At 53.7% G+C, this 25779-nt stretch overlaps 9 protein-coding genes across 9 annotated transcripts; 5 read left to right on the top strand and 4 right to left on the bottom strand.

The window, feature by feature from the left end:
- Positions 1-399: 399 nt before the first annotated feature.
- On the bottom strand, positions 400-3645 carry MRS44_001691 (uncharacterized protein; the record flags this gene model as incomplete). Its single annotated transcript, XM_046272516.2, has 2 exons — positions 400-2432; positions 2481-3645. 2 exons carry the CDS (start codon positions 3643-3645, stop codon positions 400-402), a joined length of 3198 nt encoding a protein of 1065 aa, XP_046138038.1.
- Positions 3646-4414: 769 nt separating this feature from the next.
- On the top strand, positions 4415-6860 carry MRS44_001690 (uncharacterized protein; the record flags this gene model as incomplete). Its single annotated transcript, XM_046273417.2, has 3 exons — positions 4415-4466; positions 4926-5437; positions 5493-6860. The coding sequence occupies 3 exons, from the start codon at positions 4415-4417 to the stop codon at positions 6858-6860; spliced, it is 1932 nt and encodes a 643-aa protein (XP_046138039.2).
- A 682-nt stretch (positions 6861-7542) lies between these two features.
- MRS44_001689 (uncharacterized protein) lies at positions 7543-8079 on the top strand (the record flags this gene model as incomplete). Its single annotated transcript, XM_046274835.2, has 1 exon — positions 7543-8079. One exon carries the CDS (start codon positions 7543-7545, stop codon positions 8077-8079), a length of 537 nt encoding a protein of 178 aa, XP_046138040.1.
- A 703-nt stretch (positions 8080-8782) lies between these two features.
- MRS44_001688 (uncharacterized protein) lies at positions 8783-10575 on the top strand (the record flags this gene model as incomplete). The annotated part of the gene is made up of 2 exons (XM_046284922.2): positions 8783-8992; positions 9046-10575. 2 exons carry the CDS (start codon positions 8783-8785, stop codon positions 10573-10575), a joined length of 1740 nt encoding a protein of 579 aa, XP_046138041.1.
- A 2507-nt stretch (positions 10576-13082) lies between these two features.
- On the bottom strand, positions 13083-15377 carry MRS44_001687 (uncharacterized protein; the record flags this gene model as incomplete). The annotated part of the gene is made up of 5 exons (XM_046284923.2): positions 13083-13685; positions 13738-14256; positions 14305-14841; positions 14914-15053; positions 15107-15377. The coding sequence occupies 5 exons, from the start codon at positions 15375-15377 to the stop codon at positions 13083-13085; spliced, it is 2070 nt and encodes a 689-aa protein (XP_046138042.2).
- Positions 15378-16732: 1355 nt separating this feature from the next.
- MRS44_001686 (uncharacterized protein) lies at positions 16733-17251 on the bottom strand (the record flags this gene model as incomplete). The annotated part of the gene is made up of 1 exon (XM_065623790.1): positions 16733-17251. The coding sequence occupies one exon, from the start codon at positions 17249-17251 to the stop codon at positions 16733-16735; it is 519 nt and encodes a 172-aa protein (XP_065480210.1).
- A 785-nt stretch (positions 17252-18036) lies between these two features.
- MRS44_001685 (uncharacterized protein) lies at positions 18037-21033 on the top strand (the record flags this gene model as incomplete). The annotated part of the gene is made up of 1 exon (XM_065623789.1): positions 18037-21033. One exon carries the CDS (start codon positions 18037-18039, stop codon positions 21031-21033), a length of 2997 nt encoding a protein of 998 aa, XP_065480209.1.
- A 635-nt stretch (positions 21034-21668) lies between these two features.
- On the top strand, positions 21669-22749 carry MRS44_001684 (uncharacterized protein; the record flags this gene model as incomplete). The annotated part of the gene is made up of 2 exons (XM_046270540.2): positions 21669-22210; positions 22263-22749. The coding sequence occupies 2 exons, from the start codon at positions 21669-21671 to the stop codon at positions 22747-22749; spliced, it is 1029 nt and encodes a 342-aa protein (XP_046138043.2).
- A 292-nt stretch (positions 22750-23041) lies between these two features.
- Positions 23042-25681, bottom strand: MRS44_001683 (uncharacterized protein; the record flags this gene model as incomplete). The annotated part of the gene is made up of 6 exons (XM_046280619.2): positions 23042-23391; positions 23442-23810; positions 24661-24977; positions 25028-25311; positions 25360-25437; positions 25493-25681. 6 exons carry the CDS (start codon positions 25679-25681, stop codon positions 23042-23044), a joined length of 1587 nt encoding a protein of 528 aa, XP_046138045.2.
- Between the last annotated feature and the right edge of the window lie 98 nt (positions 25682-25779).

Below are 25779 nucleotides of genomic sequence, written 5' to 3'. Positions count from 1 at the left end.
TGTTATGTTATGTTAGACATGGACATGGGTTTCTGTCCGATAGACCTGAATCAAGGATACCTATCTCTTTTTGTTTACACCTTGACTCTCATCTCACATCACACCAGACAGACAGATGACGGTAAACATGTAATTCAACAATTTCTTCATAGTCATTCTCGCCAAAAACCTCGCGAGTCATGATGGATATTTGTACAAAACGCGCAAGACATTAAACAAGTCAAGTCCTTAATAACCCTGATTAACCACCAACTCCTCAAGAAATGCCATCTCCCTGCGACAGCCTTCATCAAGCCTGGCTGATCCAACGGACCATGAACCCAAAAACGCCTTTCCATGATTTGATTGATTCCAAATTCGCCGTGTCCGAAATACTCCGCATCCGCGTCAGTGCTCCTTTTACAACTCAGGAATACCCTCCCATGTCAGCTGGTCGCTACAGTTGGTGACATCGCGGACTGTCATGCCCGTGATGTTGAGAACCGTCATCTCGATCTCCTCCTCGCTCATCGCCTGGCCAGCCGCCTTTTGGCCCTCAAGCACGTCATAGAGGCTGTAGATCTGATCGTTCTTGGCCTCTAGTTGCTTCAGGAGAGTACGAATGCTCTCAGCGAGACTCACACGCTCACGGCGACCAAGAGCCTTGTCACGAGCATTGTACTTGGCTTGGATGCGAGTCAACTCGAGCTGGAGATGATGAGACTCATCCTCCAGACCCTTGATGACCATGGCCAACGCATGACCGGGCGACTGAAGGGGACGCACTGTCGGATCCTCAACCGACAGATCGCGGTCACTAACAGGGACCGGTCGGGGAACGGTGACGCGCTTCTTGCCAGCGGCAACATCAGCCGACGAGAGGAGGCCACGGTGAGAAGTGATTCGGCTGCAGACGGTGCAGTTGCGGCAGTTGTGCTCGCAAAGGTTATCAAGAACGCGCTTGGCGTCGCTCGAGAGAACAGGGCACGTGTCCTTGTCCACGCTCTTGATGCTATCAGCCGTGACGTCGGTCACAACGACGTGCCTCAGAGAGGTTCGTGACTGAGAGCGCGTGTGTTGCGATCGCTCGCTGTGGACAGTCGTGTTCTGAGTCGTGTTCTGGGTAGTCGATTGCTTCTGGTCTCGAGACTTAACCTCCTTACGGGTCTTCGGGATGACACTCAGTTGAGTAGAGAAGTCCTGGGTGGTGTTGTCGACAGACTGAAGACCGGTCGTCTCATCATTGTCCTCCAAGGTGTCCATGTCGTAGGTTGCAATGCCCTTCATAGCGTTTCGCTGGTTAGCCTCAGACACCGTTCGGCGCTTGCTACCGTGGTTGGCCACGTTAGAAGTGGCCTTCTGCGAGGGCTTGGCCGGGATTGAGAAGGCAACCTTTTGAGGCTGGTTGGTCTTGGAAGTCTTGCTCTTGCTTCGCGATTTCTTCGACTCGCTCTGTGTAGTAACATCACGCTTGGTAGTGTTGCGTGTCTCTTCCTCCGTCACATCGGGAATCGTGGGGAGCTTAGCACTGTCCTCAGTGGGCTCAGGAAGCTCCTTCGTCTCGGTGTTCTCGGCGTTGCCGTCAGCATCGACCTCATTAGTGTTGGTGTTGATCGTGATGTCAGGAATGAAGAAGGCCGAGGTCATATTCTCCTCCGTCTCATCGTCGAGACGAGCAGAGAAGTCCTCCTTAGGGGCAGGGCGACAGTGATCGAGCTGCTGCTTCAAGAACTCAACCTCATCCTTGAGCTTGAGGTTCTCATCATGAAGGTCATGGATGCTTCGCTCAAAGCCCGAGTTCTCGCGTCGAAGCATCTTGTTCTCGCCAAAGTACTTCTCGTTGTGTCGCACGAGGCTCTCGTTGTCCTCACGGAGAGTCGACTTTTCCTGCAACATGGCCTGAAGTTCTTGCTGAATCGCCTCAACTTCTTCCTTGGCGGCGTCAAGCTCATGCTGGAGGCCATCGAGATTCTCCCGAAGATCTTCATTCTCGTCCATCAAGGCCTTGCTATTTGTCCGCAGCGAGCGGTTCTCGCTGATCAAGGACTCGTGTTCCCGGCGAACGCCGCTGCTGTCCGAACGCAGCAACTCAGCCTCCTCCTTCAGGCTAGCGTTCTCCTTTCGCAGCGTCTCGTTAGCAGACATAAGAGACTTGTTCTCAAGGTCCATCGAGTCCCGGCCATGCTTCAAAGACACCAGATCTCGTCGCAGAGTGTCGTTCTCGCTGCGGATCTGTTCGGTCGTTTCGAGCTGCTTGTGGGTGGTCTCCAGCTCCTTCTGCTTAGTGCTCAACTTGCGCGTGAGCTTGTTGATGTCCTCGCATGCCTCCTGCAATTTTCTCACGGCGCGATCTCTCTCCTGGGCCATCGCATCATTCTCAATCTCGGCAAGGCTGATCTTTCGCGAGGTTTGCTCCAGACGTGACTGAAGGGTTGATACTTCCACTTCCAATCCTATTCACAAGTTAGTAGGATGCTTAGTACTCAGGGGGAGAATCTCACGGTTCTTCTGGGCCAGCAGCTGCTCATTGACATGGGCCGAAGCCAGCTCCTGGTCAAAAGATTTCCGCGACTTGAGCTGGGCCTCTAGCTGCTCAACTTGTTGCTGGAGGTTCTCGGCGTATTCTTGCACCTTGTCGTAGTGCTCCTGGAGAGAAATGATCTCTTCGCGGATCATATCCATAGACACAAAGATCTTCTCCTCATCTTCAGGTACCTCAAGCTCATCAACCTCGGCGTGGGTAGCGAGAGAAGGCTTCTCGAACCGGTCGTGGACTCTGCCATGCTTGACAAAGATGGGGACTCCATTTCTCATCGCACCGCTAAATTGAAGCGTGCCATCAACAAAGTCACCCAGGTGGGAGACTTCTGGCAGGAAAAAGGAGCGCGCGTTGCTCTCGTTATGGGCAGGGCTACCCATGGAGTGGGGCGAAGAAGGTACGGCTGTTAGGCTAGACTTTGCTGAAGACATCTGTGGTGATGAGCGATCGCGTTGCTCCTGGTCTCGTTGGTTAACTCTGGGGCTTTGTGACGCGCTGCGAAGGCGGTTGAGGGCATTGGTGAGTGACTCTCGACGTTGTTGCTTCTCCTCGGCCAAGGACTCTGATGCTACCCGCGTGTGGACCTTAGACAGCGGGCTAGGGTTGTGTGTATTCTTGCCCCAAGAGGGGTTGGAAAGGGCTCGGGCAGGTGACTTGGCCATCAGTGAAGACAGGTCGGACTCGCTGTCGACGCGAGGCTGCATCTCAGCGCGGGTTCTGTTGGAGCCCAGCCAGGTGGGATTTGTCGTGTCGTCGTCAAACTTGTCTTGGAACTTTGTGGCGGAGGCAGGAGGCTTGTTCTCCTTGGACTCGGCGCTCAGCGGCCGTGTGTCGGTGTTGTCCTCGAAGACGGGCACCTCGCGCGTCTTGGGCATGCCGAAAAACTCGGGCCACTTGCGGTGAGCAGCCTCCCAGTTGACGGGCAGGTTCTTGGGGGCAGTGACACGAGCAATGTCCTCGTTGAGCCTGCGCGTAGACTCGCCGTCCGGGTCGGAAAAGACAGAGGACAGTGTAACGGTGTCGTGGGAGCCAGTGGATTCGGGCGGTGAGTTGAATGGGTTGTCGCGGTTGGCCTTCATTTCTCTAAGGATGCGAGAGCGGTATCTGCTAGCGGCGTCCACCTCCATGGCTCTTTCTCACGCGTGTGGGCGCGTGCGAATAATGCGGGAGCTTGGAAGTTGAACAATGATGGAAGGTGAGGTGAGGATGCGAAAGCACCCGTGGCGCGTGTTTGGGAAGGGTATGTCGTGATTCGGGATGTTGAAAGGGATCAATTCTAAACGGATTGGGGTGTGCGATGCATCTAGAAAGTAGAACGCGTCGCAAGAGACATGAGAAAAGAAGCGAGGCACAACTTGATGGAGTAAGAAAGTGACGGTGTTTTTGGCTGAGAGAAAGAGAGACCCAAGTGATTTAGTTGTGTTTGGGTCGAGCCAGGGTTGAGTCTGTTTTGGGACGAAAGTAAACAAAGCATTGCCGTCGGCCCCACTTCGGCAGCCACTAAAAACGCGCTGGCTGATGGCCTGAAGCGCTAAAGAGCCACTGAAGCTTGAAGCGATTGGGCAGGGTCAGCCCTTCACTCCACGTCTTTAGAAGCGCGGCGCGGGGCTGTTGTGTCGGGTCGGGTCTGATCCACGCTGCAAAACACCCACCGCCGAATGCGTTGGCCGCCTTTTCTCGCGTTGAGTGTGCATGGTCTGAAAAGTAACATCGCGTTAATGTAGGTACAGTGCGTTCAGACACGTCATTTATGTTCGTGATAGGTTCATACCTAGGAGTTACCCTATGCTATAATGCATATCCGTGTTAATTCCTTTCAGTCTGCCTACTTCTTAGTAATTGCCTTATCGCTGACTTGAAATGGCGGCATCGCGTCTAATTCCATCATCTTGCATCATGAACCAACAATCCAAGAACCATGCTCGAAACATGTTAAGACGGCTAACTAGTTAGCAGACTTGATCTCTCACGCATGACCATCACTCCTCATCGCCTCCTTTAACCCCTTACTCACTCACCGTCTCTTTCAACCCTAAAAATCCGTTCTAGAATCTCCATCTAGTCATGTCTTCGCAGTAGTTCTTGTGACCTGCTCGTTTTGGTGGTGGGGCAGATCGTCGCACCTTGTCTCGACTTCAGGACCCTGACCGATAGATAATCTCGACATTTCTCCGTCATCTTTCTTGCCTTGTTTCTCTTTTTACTGCATTTTCGTATACACTTTGGTGTGGCTTTTCTTCCTCGAGTTTCACTAGCGGCTTCATCCGTCTCCTTCTTTCGGATGCTGGCTCATCTCACTCCATCCTATCAACCTCCGAAACCGCATCGCCACATTTCGATATGGATCGCCTTATCTCGTAAAAACCGCGCGTCAGGACCAGCAAGCCTTATACTTCACCTACGATAGAATTCTTCTTGGCCTTGAATCAGGACTCTCTGCTTTCTCCCATGGCTCGGCGAATAGTCACTGCTGGCCTCGCCAGCCTGATTGCGTTTCAACTGACGTCAGCCGCCCCGAGTCGTGAAGATACTCGCCAACATTACTGTCCTGTCATCTATACTGAACCACCAACAAATTGTCGCCCAATTCCGGAGACTTTTCTCACTTTCTCATCCAAGATTCCAAGGTCTGCTCCTGCCGAGTCACATATACTTGACGATGCTGTCAGTGCACTCTCCGTCTTGCAAGACCACTTCTTCGAACCCGATTATGCGACATGGCCCTCTGCCATAGACTGGACAGCTGCCTTTGCAGGGACTGCCGTTGCTGGAATGTTGACCACTTTATCCAAATCCATCGACTCTGTGGACCTGGACGGCATCAACGACTGGAGGGTCAAGGAGAATGTGATATCGACATTCTATGCACAGTTGGTCGGCTCTTACTTTGGTCAGGATGTCCTGTCCATCCGCGGCCAGGTAAGTATATCAATGCATCCTACATGGTTGGCCCATGGACTAATGTTGTGACCAGGCGTACGACGACATCCTCTGGGTAGCACTTGGCTGGATCGAGGCCATCAAGTTCGTGAGAACTCACGGAGACTTGCATTATTCAACAACCAATTCTGAGGAGATCAGAGGCAGTGGTCTCAGGAAAATCATTGAATCTATGCCTTGGCAGGGTTACAACTGGTTCTCGTCCTTTGCCCATCGCTCCCGCATCTTCTGGAACCTTGGCTCTCATGGATGGGAAACCAGATTCTGCAACGGAGGCATGGTCTGGAATCCTCGTCTCAACCCGTACAAGAACGCCATCACCAACGAGCTCTGGGTATCGGCCTCGATTTCCATGTATGAGCACTTTCCCGGCGACAACTTCACCGCTCCCTGGTTGGCAAACGCCGCGTTCCCGGATAACGACCCTGCGCATCTCGAGGCTGCTATGGAGGGGTACAACTGGCTCATGAATGTCAACATGACCAATTCGCGTGGCCTATTTGTTGATGGGTACCATATCGACCGGAGTAAGCCTGGCAACACAAAGTGCGATATACGAGATGAGATGGTGTACACGTATAACCAAGGCGTCTTGTTGACGGGCCAGCGAGGACTCTGGGCGGTGACTGGAGGTGCATCATACTTGGAGGATGGCCATATCTTGATTCAGTCAGTCATTGAAGCCACTGGGTGGAGCCTGAAGAACAACAAACCTGTGGATGACCCGAAACAAGTGCGTCCCGGTCAGTTGCCTCCCTGGAGAGGTCTCGGCCGAGGAGGTATCATGGAAGAGCAATGCGATGCGAGCGGTACTTGTTCACAGGACGGACAGACCTTCAAGAGCATATTTTTCCATCACTTTATCACTTTCTGCGTCCCTCTTGACCCTCTTCGAGTTGATAAAGGGATGACAGCGGATATGCGAGGCTATCGACGAGTGAAGGCAGCGCATGCGACAGCCTGCAGATCATACTTGGGTTGGGTCAGGCACAATGCTCTGGCAGCTCTCGAGACTCGCGATGAAGCAGGTCTATTCGGAATGTGGTGGGGTGCAGGTCTATTTGATGCCATCGTCACTTTGGATAACGACGGCATCGATCACAACGCCGAGAACACAACCGATTATCGCAACCAAGGAACACCAGACGATGAGACGTGGGGAGGGCGGCACAGGTGGCTTCCTGGCACAGGACGTTGGACTACATCTGAACCAGAGTCGGATGAGCCGGTCCTGGGAAATGTTGTTGAAGCCCAGACACCGATGAATAAAAGAGATTCATCTGGGGAAGTCAACCCAAAGCGACAAGACCCCAACGATCGAGGGAGGGGACGAACGGTAGAGACACAGGTTGGAGGGCTCACACTACTTAGAGCATTTTGGGAACTGTCCCAGTCATATTGATGATTACATGGAGTTATGTTTGCGATGGATATTATTATGATGCATTTATTAGACTTGTCACTTATCTAGATAGACATTGAATACGATTTCCGTTCACAGTGAGGATTAACATTTTTCTTTCCACGTTAAACAAGGTGTTTCGCATTCGCACCGGAGCAATTGACTTTTCCGCGTTTACCTGAATACTACCTCAGAAGGATTCAGCCCTACGACAGAAAACTCCTTCTCGGCACTCATACCCGTGTTGCGCCTCTCGACTTGCGACGCATTGCGGCCTCCCGCGCACACGGAAGCGAGTGCGAAGGCCGAGTTGGCGGGGCTGATTGGCCCGGTGCCGGAAGAGTGGAGTTCGAATCGGCTTCTCCACGTCGGCGCCAAGCCTTTTCGGGGATGCGATTCGAGATGGGGAGTTGCGTCAGCGTGGCTGCGCATTCGCATGATGATCATTTCGAATGGAGGGCTTGTTTTGGAATGATAACGAGGTTGAGAATGAAAGGATTCGTGTATAAGAGGTAGGATAGATCGCGATGGGAGAAGAATTGTCTCTACATACTCACACAACTCAAGAACAGTCTTTCAGTTCTACAGCAAATACCCTACAGTTCAACCAAGTCCACCAAGGACCATCACTTATACCAACACAATCTTCGTTTCTTACTTGATACCACTTTAAAACATCAACATGGGTATCGTCGGCCTTATTGCTAGCCATGTCCTCCCTCCCTCGGAGAACTCTCGTCGTTACAACACCAACTCTAGCAGCGGCTGCTGCAACCATCGCATTCAACCAGCCTACCTCGTCCAGCCCCAGAAACAGCCCATGGCACCAAACATGGACTACGCATACATGACTACAGGACGCTCTTCGTGTCACCAGCGCAAGATGGAACGTCGCTACCAGAGAAAGATGCAACGTGTTGAGCGGGACATGCTCCGCGTCGAACAGAGAGCGGAGCGAGATCTGCAGCGGGCCGAGAGACGGGAGGCCGGAGTCATGCTTGTCAAGTCGGGGATGCAAAAGATTGGCATCACCAAAGGGCCTTCTGGAAATGTCGATGTACACGAGACGAGAGAGGCTGGGGGATCCTTTGAGATGAGGGATATGTCTTCTGGAGTGAGGGATACACGTCACGACAACGTCTTTGAGCTGGATGCCGTGAACCAGCGGCACACTGAGCGGGACGCACCACCCGCGTACCAGGAGGTTGAAAAGAAGTGAAGGCATGGAGAAGCGAGCTGTTTTATTAGACATGGGAGTTTTGGAGTTTGACTATAAATGATGAGTATTAATGAAAATGATCTACAACCTGCCCAGCTCTTGGTGTTTCATTCAAACACGACCAATCACACCCTCTGTGAAATGCATTGGCTCTGGTTGGATCCGTGCCTCTTTGGCCTCCGATATCGAACCCCGCCAGCTCGGCCGTAGCAACCCCGCCACCGCGAGAAGAGACGGACTCTTCTCACGTGGCAGCTAAGAGCCTCTTGAGAGGTACCTCCCTAATCTCTATCCGTAATCCCTGAAGCATCTGTGGATTGAAGCTCACGAATATCACCTCATGAATGGGGCCCTCTCTGCAAGGGAAATCTCGGGGCTGGTTGAGACGAGCATCAATGCATATTCATGAGACGATAACCGGCCTGGAATCGGCCTCTGACGGGGTTCGGACAGGCCGCGTCGAGCACATCCGCACCCGGGGGGAGACTTTGGAATTTGCAGCACGGTCCTCCATCTGCCAGGTGCCCGCTACGTGCGAATTGACTCACCCGTGGTGCTCATCTCCAGAGCTAACAAAAATTCAGGTCCGATCTTTCGGCGGTGACTGACTAGAGTGCTTTGTTGCTCTGCTTTACAACGCAGCACTTCCTGACCTGACTCTTTCTCTTCCTTCCATCATCATACCTACACATTCCCGCCCACGATGCCTTCAGTACATGAGCCCCCTGTGGTCCCCGTCGTCGCCAATGGCGTCGTCAATGGAACCAACGGCGACACTCGGCCGCATACTCCCACCACCGGCATGGCTTTGACTGAGTACAGCGCCAACCCTTCGACGCCGTCCGAGGAGAAGCGCGCTCAGATCAAGAAGATAGTACCAGAGGAGTATCTTCTTCCCACAGGCTATCCCGACGTGAGTTGCGACCTCTTGACCAACATGCGAATCGTGAAAGCTCACCAGTACAGTACCTTCGCCTTATCGCCAGCGCCACGTCCCGAGTCTACGAGGCCTGCAAGGTCACCCCCCTCACCCACGCCGTCAACCTGAGCAACCGACTCGAGTGCAAGGTCCTCCTCAAGCGCGAGGATGAGCAGCCCGTCTTCAGCTTCAAGCTGCGCGGCGCCTACAACAAGATGGCCCACCTCGACCCGGCCAAGAGCTGGAAGGGCGTCGTCTGCTGTTCTGCCGGTAACCACGCCCAGGGTGTTGCCTATTCGGCTCGCAAGCTCAAGATCCCCGCGACCATTGTCATGCCCGAGGCGACCCCTAGTATCAAGCACTTGAACGTCGCCCGGCTCGGTGGTCATGTCGTGTTGCACGGCGCGGACTTTGATGCTGCCAAGGAAGAGTGCGCCAGGCGGTCAAAGCAGGATGGGCTCATCAACATCCCGCCGTTTGACGATCCGTACGTCATTGCTGGTCAGGGAACCATTGGAAACGAGCTCTTTGGTCAGGTCAACATGGCCAAGGTAGAGGCCATCTTCTGCGGTGTTGGAGGCGGTGGTCTCATTGCCGGAATCGGTATCTATGTCAAGCGCATGGCTCCCCATGTCAAGATCATTGGTGTCGAGGCCGGCGATGCCAATGCCATGGCAGAGTCCTTGAAAAAGGGAGAGCGAGTCCTGCTCAAGGAAGTCGGTTTGTTCGCCGATGGTGCCGCCGTCAAGATCCCTGGAGAGGAGACGTTCCGTATCGCCAAGGAGGTTGTCGACGATGTTATCGAGGTCTCAACCGACGAGATCTGCGCCGCCATCAAGGACATGTACGACGACACGCGCTCAGGCCTGGAGCCAGCTGGTGCCCTGTCCATCGCCGGTCTGAAGAAATACGTTTCCCAGAACCCCTCGAGAGACTCGAAGCGCACGCTCATCGCCGTGACGTCGGGCGCCAACATGAACTTTGATCGTCTGAGATTTGTTGCCGAGCGTGCCAGCATGGGCGAGGGCAAGGAGGCTCTGCTCGCTGTTCAGATCCCTGAGCGCCCTGGTTCCTTTGCTGAGCTCATCAACACCATCATGCCCCATGCTGTTACCGAGTTTTCATACCGATACGCGAGCGATGAGGTGGCCAACATCCTCATCGGTCTCTCACTTACAGCACCTGCTGCGCAACGATCCGAGGAGCTTCGCATGCTTATCGAGCGCATCAAGTCCGGCAATATGAACGTGTCGGACCTGTCGCAGGATGAGCTCGCCAAGAGCCATATCCGATATCTTGTCGGTGGTCGATCCGGTGTTCCTCACGAGCGGCTATACATGTTCAGCTTCCCCGAGCGCCCAGGTGCTCTGGAGAAGTTCTTGGTGACATTGCGGCCCAAGTTCAATATCAGCCTGTTCCAGTACCGTAACTACGGCGGAGACGTGGGCAAGATCGTCACAGGCATCGTGTGCCCTGACGACGAGGTTCCCGAGCTGGAGAACTTTTTGCGCAAGATCGGATATCCTTACGAGGACTGCACCGACTCGGCCGTCTTCAAGACATTCCTGAGAACCTAAGAGGACGGGAGGGACAGCATGAGCATTCGGGGTTTTGCTTGGGGGCGTTGGGTATCAAAAGAGACCATGATTTTAATTTTCAAAAAAGGAGAAGTAATTGCTTTGGCCGTCGACTTTAGCGTCATGTGTTGGATTGTAGATAGACTAGATTGGTTTGCATGCCTAGGTAGGAAACTGGAAAAGTAAAGACGAAGTAGATACAGTTCCAAGTTCCGTATTCACGAGAGGGAATTATCGTGGTTGTGCTTGTGCCGAAGGCGGCGTTGGTAACCGTCACTATCCGCCGCAAGATCTTCCTGGTCCCGTTCTAACTTTCCCTCACGTCGAGGGGAGGTATGTTTCGGTGGGTGCCGACCTAGATGAAGCCATGGAAGAGCATTCGTATAGGTAGTGAATTTACTCGACGATATGTAGATCAAGAGGGCGTTTTTCTATAACCGCCCGTCTTCAGCGCCTGCTCTAAGCGCCGTGAAGACTTACTCTTGGACCCAGGCCGGCTGTGTTGGTTCTAATATGGACGAGGCTTGCGGGAACAAACTGAAAAGATGAAGTGTGTTGAAGAATCAGAAGCTATATCTAATATGCCTCGGCATCTTGGAGCGTTTCGTAACCTTTGTTTTGCAAGACGTGGGTTTTCGTATCAGGGGTCATTAAAACGTGATCATAGCCAATGTAATATCTATAAACTGTTGCATTACTGAGCTTCGTCTCCGGGTATCGCGGTTGCCTGCTAGGCCAGCTCGTCCAATGACTTCCATATACGAAACCCTGAGGGTTGGCGTGGTGTTCAGCTGCCGGTCCCTTCGATGACGACTCTCTTTACCTTGAGTTTCTTACTGACTGATCTCATGGTGGCAGAGGGGGTTATTTCAACATGCGTTGGGTGAATTTCGCATAGACATGGATAAAACGCAGCTAACTCTATTCAAATCTGAATATGTCAAGTCGTGATGCCTGGTTGTCGAACCAGAACGCGACATGTCCTTCCATGCCCAAACACACCCAGCCCTCCTCCTTGTGATGGTGGTCGTCCCCACGAGTGCATTGCACCTCGTTTGCCTCAAGCTGCACACCTACACCGCGTGGTGAATACAGCATGCGACGGAAGCATATCCGAGATGGCTCTACGCAGGTTGTGACAGGGTCGACCCCGATCCGACATTCTCCAACTGCCCTCTTTCCGCCGTTTCTATATTTCATGAGAAGACCTTTGCAGAACCCTGTGTCGGCGCAATTAAAGATATGGATTTGGTAAACATGTTCTAGAGAAGCTGATGAATGGACTGGGCGCAAGTCAGAAGGGGGGTTCCCGGGCGGGCCAGGGAACGGGAAAGGGGTTGGTGGTTCTGAGCTGGAGCCAGGATTCGATTTCACTCCAAAAAAGTGTAACCCTTGCCGTCCCTGTGAGCTGAAAACAAGCGTTGTAGGCGGTGAATTGCCAAACATGAAGTCGTGGCTATCTTGTCTTTGACATGGACCTACTACAATATCGCCAGCGAGTTTTGTGCGGATCTGGTTAGGTTAGAGTAATTTGTTACTTCAAAGTCGACCACGGGCCTTGGGGCTTACTAGAAAACTAGGTTTATATATGACAGGCTCACTCCCTCGGATCCCAAGCCTGAGGACGCGGTCGTTGCGAGGAAGAGGCACATATACCCAAATGACACTTTGTTGAGTTCTCCCTGAGAAGCGCTCAAAGGTCTGTGTTGCCAGAGGGGCTTTTGCCGTATGGGCATGGATACCCAAGACCGACCCCAGAAGGTAGAAAAAGGTGAGGCCGGTAACTTGGGATAGCTCTATTGTACGGAAGAGGGCGACATCTGGAACATGCGATGAAGAGAGTGTCAACAGGTTGTTTAGTGGAGGAGTTGGCGTGTCCCAGATTCGTAGCTCCTGGCCTCGTTCATTCGGTACGATGCGGGCGTGCCCAAACTGAAGCAAGTATATGAGTACTGGCGAGGTTATCAACGGGGTGACCGAGCTACCTTAAATGCATGGAAAAGCCCTTCGCCCGAGATTCATCAAGAAAAGCGTATACGCGAGTATCGGACCGCGAGACCGTATGTCTAGGCCAATTTGGTAACCTCTCCAACTTCACGATGCCACGCGAGTCGACCAAGAGCCGAATGATAGGTAGCTGAGGAGTATCAGTACCAAGCAGCGGTTCACTTCCGCGCTCCCATGCTGATATTTCGTGCAACGGGAAGGATTGAAAAGTTGTTGTGGAGCTTGCTGTGTGATGACTGGAAGGGCGTTCGGCAACATCCTGGACGGTGCAACCTTCCACGTCCTTTCATGTGCTGCGAAACAACGACACTCTGGAATCTTTTCAAAGAACTAATGCTGTACAAAGCTGGATAGTGCTAGGAATATACGTTGAATATAGCATACAGATCCTTGCCAACAATGTAATGTTTGTTGAATTGAGCTTACTATCGAAATGTGACTGAAAACAACGCTATTCTACAATACCTGCTTGAACAATGAAAGGCCTAATTGAGACATGTCTATGCCGGCGGATCAAGAAACGAAATCTGGAACACCCTGTAGCTGAACCACACCTCCACACTCCCTCTTCGAGACAGGGGGCGGCATATCCAGCCCTCAGGGTGATGATTATGGGGTTCTTCTTGGTTTGTGACCTCTACCCTGGCTGTTGGATAATTGATACCCCGGCCTGTGAGGGTCGCGGAAAGGACACAAATGTGTGTGGGCTCTGAACATGTGGTGACAAGGTCGACGCCAAGACGACATGACCCTAGTGCCCGCTGAGCACCGTCCCGGTACTCCATGAGAAGACCAGCACACAAACCCGGGATTCGGGCCTGGAAAATGCTGACGCGGACCAAGCCTTCGAGAGGAGCGACAGAGTGTAGGGGTTCTTCAGCTACCCGGGATGGCGGTGAGGTCTGTAGCCGAGGGATTGGCACTTGAATGAAGTTGTCGGAACTCGAATCGTTTCGAACCACAACGCCGAAACCATTCACACGTCTAACAGGAATCTGGTTGAAGACAAAGGCGAGGGGTGGCGACTCAAGAAGTGCATAATGAGGTGGTTGTGGACCAAGAGTATTCCCCACAAAGATATCGCCGCTCAATCTTTTTCGAATCTACAACATGAGAAGTGAGAGCAAGTTCGGGCACCGAGAAGGAATTACTTACCATGATGACCCTACGGCGACCGCCACGAACTCCCATCGCTACAATATCGTCATTAGGGGGCAGAGGAACATATACCCACGATAGTCTTGGCCGGATTGGGTATGGAAACCGCTCAAGGAATTGCGCAGCGGAAGGCATTTTGGCAGTGTGGCTATGGACCCCATAGAATCTGCCCGACTTGAAAAAGAACGTAAGGCCCGTCGTCTGGTCGAGTGAGGTGTTGTAATAGCGCCAAGAGGTCCGGTCTCGCATATAGGGGAACATGTGCAGCCTGTGGCCGTTGGAACAATGCGGTGTTGAACCTGTCTCATAGGCTCTCTCGTACGAGTTTCCAAAAAGTTGTAGCAATGGATGAGTCGTCGACGGACTCAAGGGCATTGTGTCAGTTGTACGGTAGACCATAGTAGTGTAATTCCCGTCTTGCGAGGATATAGAAACGTTCCGTATCGCCGGAGAGGGAGTATTCCATACCCAAGGCCCATGCAAAAGAGGTTGGAAGTACAATCGAGCACGGCCGAACTGGAGCTTGTGAGCTTGGTGCCATGGTACGAATCAAGGGGGTGTTACTTGAAAGTGGAAAACCGCATTACTTATCTTGGCTGCTTCTGTGCGGTCAGACATCTGGAGCTGATCATTTAATTCGATTTGTTGGTCGATGAACCGCTCGTCAACGAATGCAAAAGCTGTTGAGCCGCAATCCACCTGACCACTCGTGGTGTCCGAGTAGCTTGGTAGCCTCTCGACCTCCTTTATCCCATAAGCATCCAGTGTAAGACGGATGATGGGATCCTGTGGTGAGTTATTGGCCAATATGGGCTCTTTCCCACGCTCCCATGCTGATACTTCGCCAATGCGAAATATTTTGAGTTCTTGAGGGCTGCCATTCCCATTCGATGCTTGTTTGGCAACGCTCAAAGTGGTATATAAACGCCACAGGATACTGTCGAATGAGTATGACTGGATGATCAGGACGATCTCGGTTGGCAGCAGACCCAGCCCGGGAATGCCCAGGGCCTGCATATCCTCGAGACTGGGTTTTATGATATGCCTTGGCTCGAGATACAGAGGGTCGCATTTCCACAGATTTTGCCAGGCTGCTGGAATCTATAAGCAGTCCCAAGTTTTGTCGCCCTTATATTTACGCATGAATAATTGAAGGCAATCCGCATGGATCACCACGCCCTCGGGCAAGGGGTGAGCTATGTCGCATGGTTGCTGAAGGCAGTTGCATCGCTTATTGAGAACGCACCCTTCCTTAGGGAATGTTGATACTGGCATGCGATGGTGCAGAGCGCTGGAGTCATCGTTCCCAATCACTGGAACAGACAGTGAGCAAGGAGTTAGACAGGCACAGAGGGATTGGAAGTACCTGTTATGAAACGGTCGGCAGCTTGTATTCCTAGGCCGCAAATGCCACAGCGCGGGCGAAAGAAACACTGTATCCTGGTATGGGGCGGGCCTGGATCCGTCAAAGGCGACAGCGTAAAAGTTGGACGGGGTGGTTGTGAGGGCTCGGAAGGCTCATAAGGCCCAGAAGGTTCAGAGGGCTCAGGACGCTCAGAAAGCTCAAGAGGTTCTGCAGGCCGAGAAGTGGTTTGGAGGCGCAAGTGGGACAACGGAACGCTGCAACATGAACCCATGTTCTATAATTTCCCTGTTAAGCAGCCCTAAATGTTTGTTGGTCGATGCTGAGCTGGGAACGGTCCGTCAGAAGAAAAACAGTCTCGATCCGACAGAAGCAATTTAACGTGCGTGTTCTAGCGAGCTTCTACTGCCGGGGCTAGATGGTCATGGCGTTGTGGCCCTTGCTGCGGCGTGTCTTTCTAGAAATGTTGCATGCGTCGCGGCTAAAAGAGTGATGGTCTGAGCACTGGGAAAGCAAATGAAGTGAAGTAATGAATGCGAGATGGATGATTGCAGATGCAGAGATTCCTACGATGCTGCAGTAGATGCTGTGATCCTGGACGCTGGCGCAAGGCGTTCCTTCCTTCCATGTGAAGCCGCCGTCAACCTATCCGTACCTGCCCAGGTGGTTAGCCTATCTCAGGCAAGCACTCGGTCATCGATCTGAGGAGGAAAGTGCAGCCCGCACCCGCTGATGAAACAGACAAGGACGAAACGTTTCACAAAAGGACTCTGCGGAGCCTTCTCCTGTTTGGCCAGGATCCTCCTCCCTTGGCATCAGCATTGACATCCATTGACAATGCAGCGACTTGTTCCATGCGTGCGCACCGGGACTGAATACTATTCTTGGACACAAGCCAGTTGCTGTTGAGACGAGACGACGTTGCCTGCCCAGAAACTCCCAAATAGCGATCCTGCAGCTCCCTTTACTCAAACGGTCAAGCCATTGTCGCAGCTGTCCTTTTGCATGCCTCGGTAAGCTACAGTACATATGCAGTCGGAAGGAGGAGACACGAGGTCTTCTGACCAACAGCCCCCTTTCCCAGCAGGCTGGCGCGGATCCGAAGATCAGGATCGACGCGGTGGATGGGGAAAATGATGACGGCAGAAGGCGGCCACTGCCAAAACGGCCACCACTCACCGTCAAGCCAAGAGCAGAACCAACCCGGTCCACAACCCTGTTCCCAGGTGCGATGGACAGCATCCATGGTAACGGAATCGTTGGTGGCTCGCCAGGAGAACCGCTGAAGCTATCGGGTCGCTTCCGTCCAGCAAGCGAGGCCATCTTTCCACTCGGCTCTCCCGCTCAACACCACATCCGTCTGCTGGGACAGGCCAGGCCATTGTTCCCATGAAGCTCAACGTCAGGACCCCGTAAGCGCCCTGTGCGCGCTCGGTCATCTGCGCTTGGTGCCGTCCGCTAGGGGCAAGGGGCGCGACGGCCAGGGTCCTTGGGAGAGGGTCGAGAGGTGGGCATGCTAGCATGGTGAGGATGGCTCCACGGCGGGCAGCTCATCCATCCACTGAAGCTTCATCGAAGCATCCACCGAAGCGCCAAAGCGCCCACGCAAGCACGCACTGACCCAGGAGCTCAACTTCTGCCATTGCTGCCCTGCGTGGCAACCAGCGACGCCACTATTAGCACCACGCGCGGGCTAAGGTACAGAAGCACACCACGAGAGCTGCCGTCTCCCTGGGTGGTACCAGCTGCGGGGGGTTCCATGGACGGGGCGGGCGTCCTGCCCAGGTCGGGATGGACTTGTCCTGTATCGCCAATTTGCATTCTACTGAACTGGTCTTCTCCCGCTGCATTGCTTGCATTGCCGACGCTTGCTTGCCTTGGTTTGCTTTGTCTCTGCTCCACTCGTCGCTTGCGGCGTGTGCCCCAAACCCGGGCCCCCTTGCTCCCCTGCCCGCGCTCGACACGCTCTTCACTGTGTGTGACGGCACTGCCCGCCCAGCTAGAAGTGTTACCCCACACCAAGCTGGACCTTGTGAGTGTGAGTGGGCGGTGGGCGTGTGAGAGATGCTGAGGGGCCTCTGAGTTGTGGGTGGGCGTCGTGTGTGTGGCGGCCGGCCTGCGCTCCGCCGCGACTGGAATCTTTTCCATGCGGATCCAGTTTACCTTCACGGATCTTGACTTTCCCTCAACTACCTCTGAGTAGCTGTGTGCCAGATAGCTGTTCTCGCAATAGCTTCCTCGCCGCTCCGCGACTGCTCCCCGCTCGGATTGTCACTGGTGCGTCCTCTCGGCCGAGTATCAGAGATCGTCCTCCTTGGCTTCCACCCAAGCTTTGGTAAGCCGCCTACACCGGTCCCATCCTTTGTCTCCGTTGCCGTCATCGCTCACTTCTTTCAAAGTCTACTGTGGCACCTCCACGCGATCGCCCTTGGACGACCAACTCCCACGCCTGCATCGACACAGCAGCTCTCCCGACAACTCGTCCCCTGCCTCTGTGTCACGACGAGGTTCCAAACCGCCACCTTGGACCCTGTACAACTCGCGAGCTCGATATCTGGCCTGTGACGACAGGCTTTGCATCTTTCACCTCATCGCGGGGCCTACGGACCGCTACCCGGCCATCGCCCGGGCCTTTGCTGCATCAACGGTCGATACCACTCGAGTATCAGACTCAAGACGACCTTGCCCTATTCACGTGCGCAATCCTCGATTTGTTGGACCGGAGCATGACCGTATCCTATCTCATCTTGACTGCCTCTGTCAGCGTTATCGCCTCCTAGTTCCCATTGACAAGGCCAAGCGATCAAACGGAAGCGTCACCCCCAGCTGCTGCTGCAGCGGCCTGAGAGCTGGCTGGAGGGGAGGCCGCACCGCCCTCGTTTCCGCGATTTCATCACCGCTGAGCCACGTCGTCCGTTGTCAAAACTATCACCATGAGGCGAGGTCGCTCTCCAAACTCGCCCTCGCCCTATAGGGCGCTGGCCCATCACCAGCAGGCCTCAAATTCTGGAGCTTCGTCCGACTCTGTCTCGTTGATCAGATCCTTCAATGTCGAGACAAACCCGACCCGGCCCGTCCGACCTTCGCCGCTTACAACATCTCTCATTCGAGACATGCCACTGGATTTGGTTGACCGGATTAGATCGTTCCCCCTTTTCATGTCCGCTCCAGAGGAATTCCTCGTTGCCATCGGAAACCATCTAAAGCCTCAGATTCAAAGCCCCAATGATCACATCGTGACTGAGGGCGACGATGCGAAGGCAATGTACTGGCTAGTTCGCGGCGTAGTTGCCGTGACGTCACGGGATGGCGAGGCTGTGTACGCGGAGCTCAAGGCGGGAGCCTTTTTTGGTGAGATTGGCGTCCTTATGCAGATGCCGCGCACAGCAACCATTATTGCCCGAACGAAATGTCTCCTGCTGGTGCTGAAGAAGGAAGACTTGTATACTGTTATGCCAAAATTTCCCGAGATGGAGAAGGCTATCCGGGAGGAGGCACAAGAACGACTGAATCTTCTCAAAAAGAGAAGACAAGAGGGTGGCAAGTTGCTCAAGTCTCCCAAAGGGGATTTCAGTGCCAGAGAAGCTGCCCCTGGCGAAGTATCTACAGGGGAGAGGGGTGCTATCAGGGACGGTGCCGTGGTCAATTCCAAGAAGAGAAAGTCACCAAGCCCAGGGATTATCGAGGACCCTGCTGCTGGAAGCGCAATTGGCAGTGGCCAAATCAACATTCGGACGACGCTTAAGGAGCTGCCGCTCTTCTCAACTCTTCCAGCCGACATTCTACACTTTCTTGGGCTCAGTGCTCAACCAAAAACGTATGCGCCTTTCACAGATATTGTCCGCCAGGGGCTTCCAGGAAACGAGATCTTCTTCATCGTTCGTGGTGAAGCTGAAGTAATCCACGACGAACCAATTGTCAACGAGGGATTCCAAGGCAATACTCGATTTCCCCAGAAGAGACCGCGGTTGAAAGCAGGGCAATACTTTGGAGAAGTTGCGAGTTTGGGCCTCTCTCGCGGCAGGACAGCCACCGTCCGAGCCATCACGACCGTTGAGTGCATCATGATCACCGGTGATGTGCTTGATGAATTCTGGAGACGATGTCCTCCAGATATCAAGACGCAGGTTGAAGAGACAGCGCGCCTTCGATATCAGAAGCAAAGCGACGATGTTGATATGGTTGACGCCGACGTCAGGGAAAAGGCCAACAAGTCTGATCCTCCGACTCCTACCACGCCTACGCGAGCTACGTTGCCGGGTTTGACCTTCACTACGCCGTCCAAGCCGACTTCCCCGGCGAAGGACGATTCTGGCACTATAGAACCCAAGGACCCTGATCCGTTCTTGAGTGTCAACATGGAGAATATTAGGAATCGCCGCCGTCACTCGTTGGCGCCTCCAATTCCACCAACTGACAGTTCTGGGACCACTACTAATGGAGTGAGAGCTGGTTCTCGTCTTTCAGAGGTGACACCCATCAAGTTTGCGTTTACCGAGGCGATGGATAGCGACGACGTTCCAGCGAAGAGAGTCAGGACGACCTTGCCCCGGCGACCCCTTACGATGAGCAAGCCTGTGCTTTCAGATGAGATCTTGATCTACATTTTCAAGCATGTCGATATTGGAGAACTATTCCGGCTACGACTCGTCAGCACCCATTGGCGCAAGCTGCTGACAACTTCGCCCAAAGTTTGTCAGAATGTCGATCTCTCGATTTACAACCGCAAGGTTACCGATGAACTCATTACGAAAGTGCTTGCTCCCTTCATCGGCACAAGGGCTGTGTCCATTGACCTCAATAATTGCTTCCATATCACTGACGAGGGCTTTGGAGCTCTGTGGCGAAATTGTGGCAAGAACATCAAACGATGGAAGATGAAGTCGGTTTGGGATGTTTCGGCGAACCAGATTTTGGAGATGAGTGAGAATGCAAAGGGATTGGAAGAGGTGGATTGGAGCAACTGCCGCAAGGTTGGTGACAACCTCTTAGGCCGTGTTGTAGGCTGGGTGGTACCTGATCCGCCACCTTCTGCGAAGCCGCCTCCATCGAAGCAAGTTGTCATCTCAAGCTCAACAGCTCGTTCGAGGAGCAAGGCACAGCAACAGCAACAGAAGCAAGCCGCGCCTACGATACTTCCACCGGGCACTGTGGTTGGTTGCCCGAAATTGAAACGGCTCAACCTCTCGTACTGCAAACATATCACGGATCGGTCAATGGCTCATCTCGCTGCCCACGCATCGAACCGGATTGAGTCCTTGTCTCTCACCCGGTGCACATCGATCACTGACGCAGGGTTCCAATCTTGGGCACCTTTCCGGTTCGAAAAGCTGTCTCGGCTCTGCTTGGCAGATTGCACATATCTGTCGGATAATGCGATTGTTGCCCTTGTCAACTCGGCTAAGAACCTCACTCATCTGGATCTGTCGTTTTGTTGCGCCCTCTCTGATACAGCAACTGAGGTGGTGGCTCTTCGCCTGCCTAAGTTGCGGGAACTACGGCTAGCATTTTGTGGAAGCGCAGTCAGCGATGGAAGCTTGGAGAGCGTGGCACTTCATCTGAACGACCTTGAAGCTTTGAGTGTACGTGGTTGTGTGCGTGTTACAGGACGGGGAGTTGAGAATGTCCTTAATGGCTGCGGACGACTCAACTTGATGGACATCAGCCAATGTCGAAACTTGGAGTCTTGGCTGAGGGCTGGCAGCGTTGCAAACTGGGGCTATGATGATCGAGCTGGTCAGCGACCAAGAGCAAGCGTCTCGAGCGAGAGCGGTGAGGGCGAGGAGGAATTGCCTGCACCAAAGGCCATGAGCGTCGCGATGCTCACGTCGCAGAACTTTATGCCGCGGTCGGCGTTCGGGTACAGGGCAAAGAGGGCTCGGCGACCTGTTCGGTTCGTCATCGAGAAAGGAACGGGTGGCTTGCGATGATGCAACGGAGTCTTGGAGAAACTACTGCACTTTGGGAGGCACGGGGCCGTGTTGGGTTGCGGTTGCATGAGGGATATGACCATACAGCATCGGCGTCAAAAGTCAAGGAGCATTTGCGTTTATGAGCCTGGGTAGTTGATGGGGTTTGGACAGGTAGCAAGGGATGGCATGGATGGACATGGATATGGGTGGACATGTGTTGGATAAGCCAGTACTGCATCAAGGGGGCGGAAGGGATACATGCAAGATACCCTGACGGAGCTGAAAGGGAAGGCACTTGACGTCTTGGCTCCCATAATAATTCTGAAGCAAATTTCAACATGATGTAATTGAGGATATTCGGCCATCGTAAGTCCGAGTCCGAGATGCGACGCGATGCACGGGGCATGGAGTTTGGAGTTTAGCAGGGGCCGGGGCTGCTGACCAACTGCGTCACCAAGAGGCGCCGGAAAATTCCACCGACTTCCAACACGTGACGTCGGATATCAACGTCATGCTTTCTTTCCGTCCATTTACCGGAACCTCGATGCATATTATAACCCCGGTCTTCCCTCGGACCCCCGCTTGAATTCTTCCCTTTCCTTTGTCAACGACCCAATCCCTCGACAACCAACACCTGCATCGCCAGAAAGACGATGTCGTTTACGCTCACAATCCGACAGGGCCCTGCGCGCATTGCGCAGCGGCTTCCTGCGCTCTCCAAGTCTGCCGCCGGCTCGATTCGAAGCTTCCACGTCCCGGCCAAGCCGACCCCCAACTTCTTCACCTCCCGCATCACATCAGTGACCACGCGCAATGCCTTTCAGCGTGGCGGTCGCGCCGGAGGTCGATCATACTACCAAGAGTCTGCGCGAACTGCCGCTGCTCCCCAGACAACGACCCGAAGGCTTCTCGTCGGCGGTGCCATCTTTGGTGGTACACTCGTCGCTGTGAATGCCGTCTTCAACCGGGAGACTCGTGAGGATGGCGGCATGCCCGTCTACGAGCGCGAGTACCTGAACAACACCTTCCTGCACACTGGACTCGGAATTGGTATCATCGGCTTGACGGCCCGACAGATGGTTCAGACCGGCTTTGTGTACCGAATCATGGTGACAAACCCTTGGGTTGTTGGTCTTGGTGGTCTTGCGCTCAGCTTTGCGACCATGATTGGCACCCGATCCATCAGCCCTGACAAGTAAGTCTTGAGATGCAATTTTGGTGATGAAACGAATCTAACAAGTTTGCAGCTATATCCCCAAGTACGCTCTCTGGACCGCCTTCAACGCCACCCAGGCCGCCTTTGTCGCCCCTCTCCTCGCCTTCGTTCCGGGTGCCCTCATCGCCCGTGCTGGTCTCTACACTGTCGCCATGATGGGTGGTATCTCGATCGTCGGTGCCACTGCTAAGCAGGAGAAGTACCTCTACATTGGTGGCCCTCTTCTGGCTGGTGCCGCCATCGTCGCTGCCTCTGGTCTCGCCCCTCTCATCATCCCCGCCACCGCCGTCCGAACCCTCGCCTTCACTGAGAGCCTGTGGCTGTACGGTGGTCTCGCCGTTTTCGGTGGCTTCACCCTCTACGACGTCCAGAAGGTTCTGTACCACGCCCGCCTCGCCCAGGCTGGTGTGATGCGCCGGGATCCCGTCAACGAGAGCATCTCCCTCGAGCTCGACTTCCTCAACATCTTTATCCGCATGGTCCAGATCCTGATGATGCAGCAGAACCGACGAAAGTAAGAGGTGGTAATGGCTTGGGCTTTGCCTGGATGGTGATGACCGTGTATTATTTTTTGGCAAAAGGATGGACTGCTTGGCAAGAGGCTAATGAACTCCTCTCTTGATTTGGCCAGAATGGCCAGTTGATGGAAATTCCCATTTGTAGCTTAGGAACAGGATTATTGAATCAAGAAATTAGAACAATCGCTGTTCTGTGTGCTTGAATTGTGACTTGATTGATTATTTGAAAAATTGATGCTACCGTCTACATGCTAACCCGAGAGAAACATTTTCCACTGGTGCTCTACAAAGCTCACTTCAGAGGGGGGAACGGCCTCAGGAAGTGACTGGGGCACTCATAACCACTGGGGTTGTTCTTGAGGTACAGCTGGTGATACTCCTCAGCGGACCACCACTTGCCGGCGGGCGCGACCTCGGTGACGATGCCTCCCTTCCACCACTGGGCATTGGCTTTTGCCGTGATGTCGCGCGCAATCTTCTCCTGCTCGGCGTCGTGGAAGTAGATGGCGGAGCGGTACTGGGGGCCAGTGTCGGGGCCTTGGGCGTTGAGGGTCGTGGGGTCGTGCATGGAGTAGAAGAACTCGAGGAGCTGTGCGTACGAGACCTTGGAGGGGTCAAAGATGATTTGAGCAGCCTCAGCGTCTGCAGACAGTTAGAGATCAACCTTGCGAAAGAAGGAGAGAGAGACGTACGGCCAGTCTTGCCGCCGCAGACAGCGCGGTAGGTCGGGTTCTCGAGGTCTCCGCCAATGTATCCGACCTTGGCGTCGATGAGACCCTTGCCGGCAAAGTGCCTGCGGTACAGGTGCTCTGTTCCCCAGAAGCAGCCGGCGGCGACGGTGCAGAGCTGGGCGCCGTCGGGGATGGGGCCGGCGGATGACTCTGGGGCGACTGAGAGGAGGGCGGATTGGGTGAAGGGGCGGGCGAGGCGCGCCAGGAAGGGGGGAGGTGTGTGAAGGGCATTGCGGGTGGTCGGCGATGGTTTACGGTTACAGATGGATAGAGAGAGGCGGATGTCAACGTCTGTGGTAGAATGCAATGACTGATGGAGGGAGGATGAAGCTATATAGAAATTTATGCACTCGCCGAGCACCGGCCGGCCGGTCGGTGATGCATGACGGGGGTTGACAAATACTACCGAAGGGGTCCTTGTCCTTAGAACCCCGCCCCCCGCCGTTCAGAGGAGAAAAAAAAAGGCTGCGTCACCGAAGGCGCCGATGACGATTGGATTGCTAGAGCTCTATTTCCTATTTGGGAAAGCGCCTCCGCGGGGTTCCTAGTCCAGGGGTCCCCCTTGCGCCCCCCCGCGTGTTGAATTGTCTGCGCCTCTTTGGAATCAGATGCGGCTGTGTTTTGAATACGCCGGATATTTGGTTTCAGTGCTGTGTGAGCGTATTTGGAATTGGGAAGGTGAGATTTATATGCCTCAGATTACATGTTATGGAATTAATGGCTGTGCAAGGCATTTTGCGTTGCTTACCTGTAATCCATGTCTTGTAGGCCTGTGGCTTGGCTTGAAATGCAAACAAAAGGAATACGCAGGGGTTTGGATACATGTATTGCTGTCCGTGCGAGACGAAAAATGCTCCGAGGATTAGGATTGAATCCCGGTCTTCACGGAGTGGCTTGCCGCATCCGTCCCCCGGGCCCGGCTCCCGTTGATCGGTGCGGCGCGGCCCGGGGTTCGGCAGATTCAAGCCCCGGCCGCTCCGTATAGATCGGATCGGAAATGACAGGCCGCAAAAATGAGCAGTCACAGCAGATGTATGCATGTATAATAAAGACGATTGATTCAAGAGAAAATAGAATAAGGAAGGAAAAAATAGTTGTACAAGAGTTCACACTGCTCAACCCAGCTGAATACCCAGTCACAGGATCAATGCAGCATGCACTCAAGAAGGAGGCCAAATACCCTTCTCGCACATAACCTGCGCAGTACCCGTAGGTCCCCTCGACGCGTCCCCATCCCACCAAGAAAGAGCATAGTCCTGATGCACCTTTTCGTCCTCAGAAACTCCCAGCTTCAAGTACAGCTCGTCCTGCTTGCAAAAGGCGAGCCGCTCTCTAGTTGCGCAGTCGTACGTGACAAAGACGGGCACTCCGGCCGGCATGCCGTCCGAGTGGCGGAGGTAGTCGGTGAGGCATTCTTCCTTTTCGACTCGGTTCTTGCACTTTTCGCCTGTAAAGGCGTTTTGGGTGTGTTCGCCCTTGGCTGTGATACCGCAGGAACTGGAAAGCTTCAGTAAGGGATGCGTATGGTGGTTCAGGGGTAATCTTACGTGACCATGTACGGTACAAAAGTCCAGTATCCGCACTCATCAATCAGATCATCAGGTTTGTCGCGGACGACACCGCTGAGCGTCTGCTTCTCCTGGCTGTAGGTGAAACTGACACCCGCGGTGAATGCTCCGTGACCGATCTGAAGACCCCAGCTGATGGTCTCGCCAAAGGTTACGGCCATACGATCTTCGAGGGTGCACTTGCCACGGCGGCACTCGGCGTTGGCAAACTTGACCTCCTTTCCATAGCTCCATTTGAGGCTCTTTTCACAAAAGGTTTCGCACTAGATGGTGTCAACGCTGTTTTCAAGGTTAAGTGTAGTGGTACTTACGGGGTCGTCGCTGTGAGGGCTGATGGAGCAGTGGCCCTCATCGTCGAGCTTGTTGGGAGGCTCACAACCAGTCCATTCCTAACAAGAATGTCAGTACTGAAGCGCTGGGATGAGAAGTCAAAACTCAGCATACCTCGTTTTCACCAATAGCTCCAGTAGAGAAGCAGCTGTCCTTTCCAAAGTCAAGACGAGGGTTTCCGGGCTGGTCGACACCACGGGGCATCATCTTGTCAAGCTGCTCTGGGGTGATGCCTTTGGGTACGACGAGGCCCATTGCGGCGGGGGCGAGGAGGGCTAGATGGGCGAGTTTGTTGAAAGACATTGTGGATAGAGTTTGAAGTGTAAGAATGAGTGTGGTGAAGCTGAATGATGAACAGTCTTGTGGCAGGACATCAAGCAAGGCTTTATATGCATTGCTGA

Source organism: Fusarium solani (genome assembly GCF_023522795.1).
Source record: "Fusarium solani strain SB1 chromosome Unknown bctg00000000, whole genome shotgun sequence".
Classification (NCBI taxonomy): Eukaryota; Fungi; Ascomycota; class Sordariomycetes; order Hypocreales; family Nectriaceae; genus Fusarium; species Fusarium solani.
This window is presented reverse-complemented; position numbering and strand designations above follow the sequence as displayed.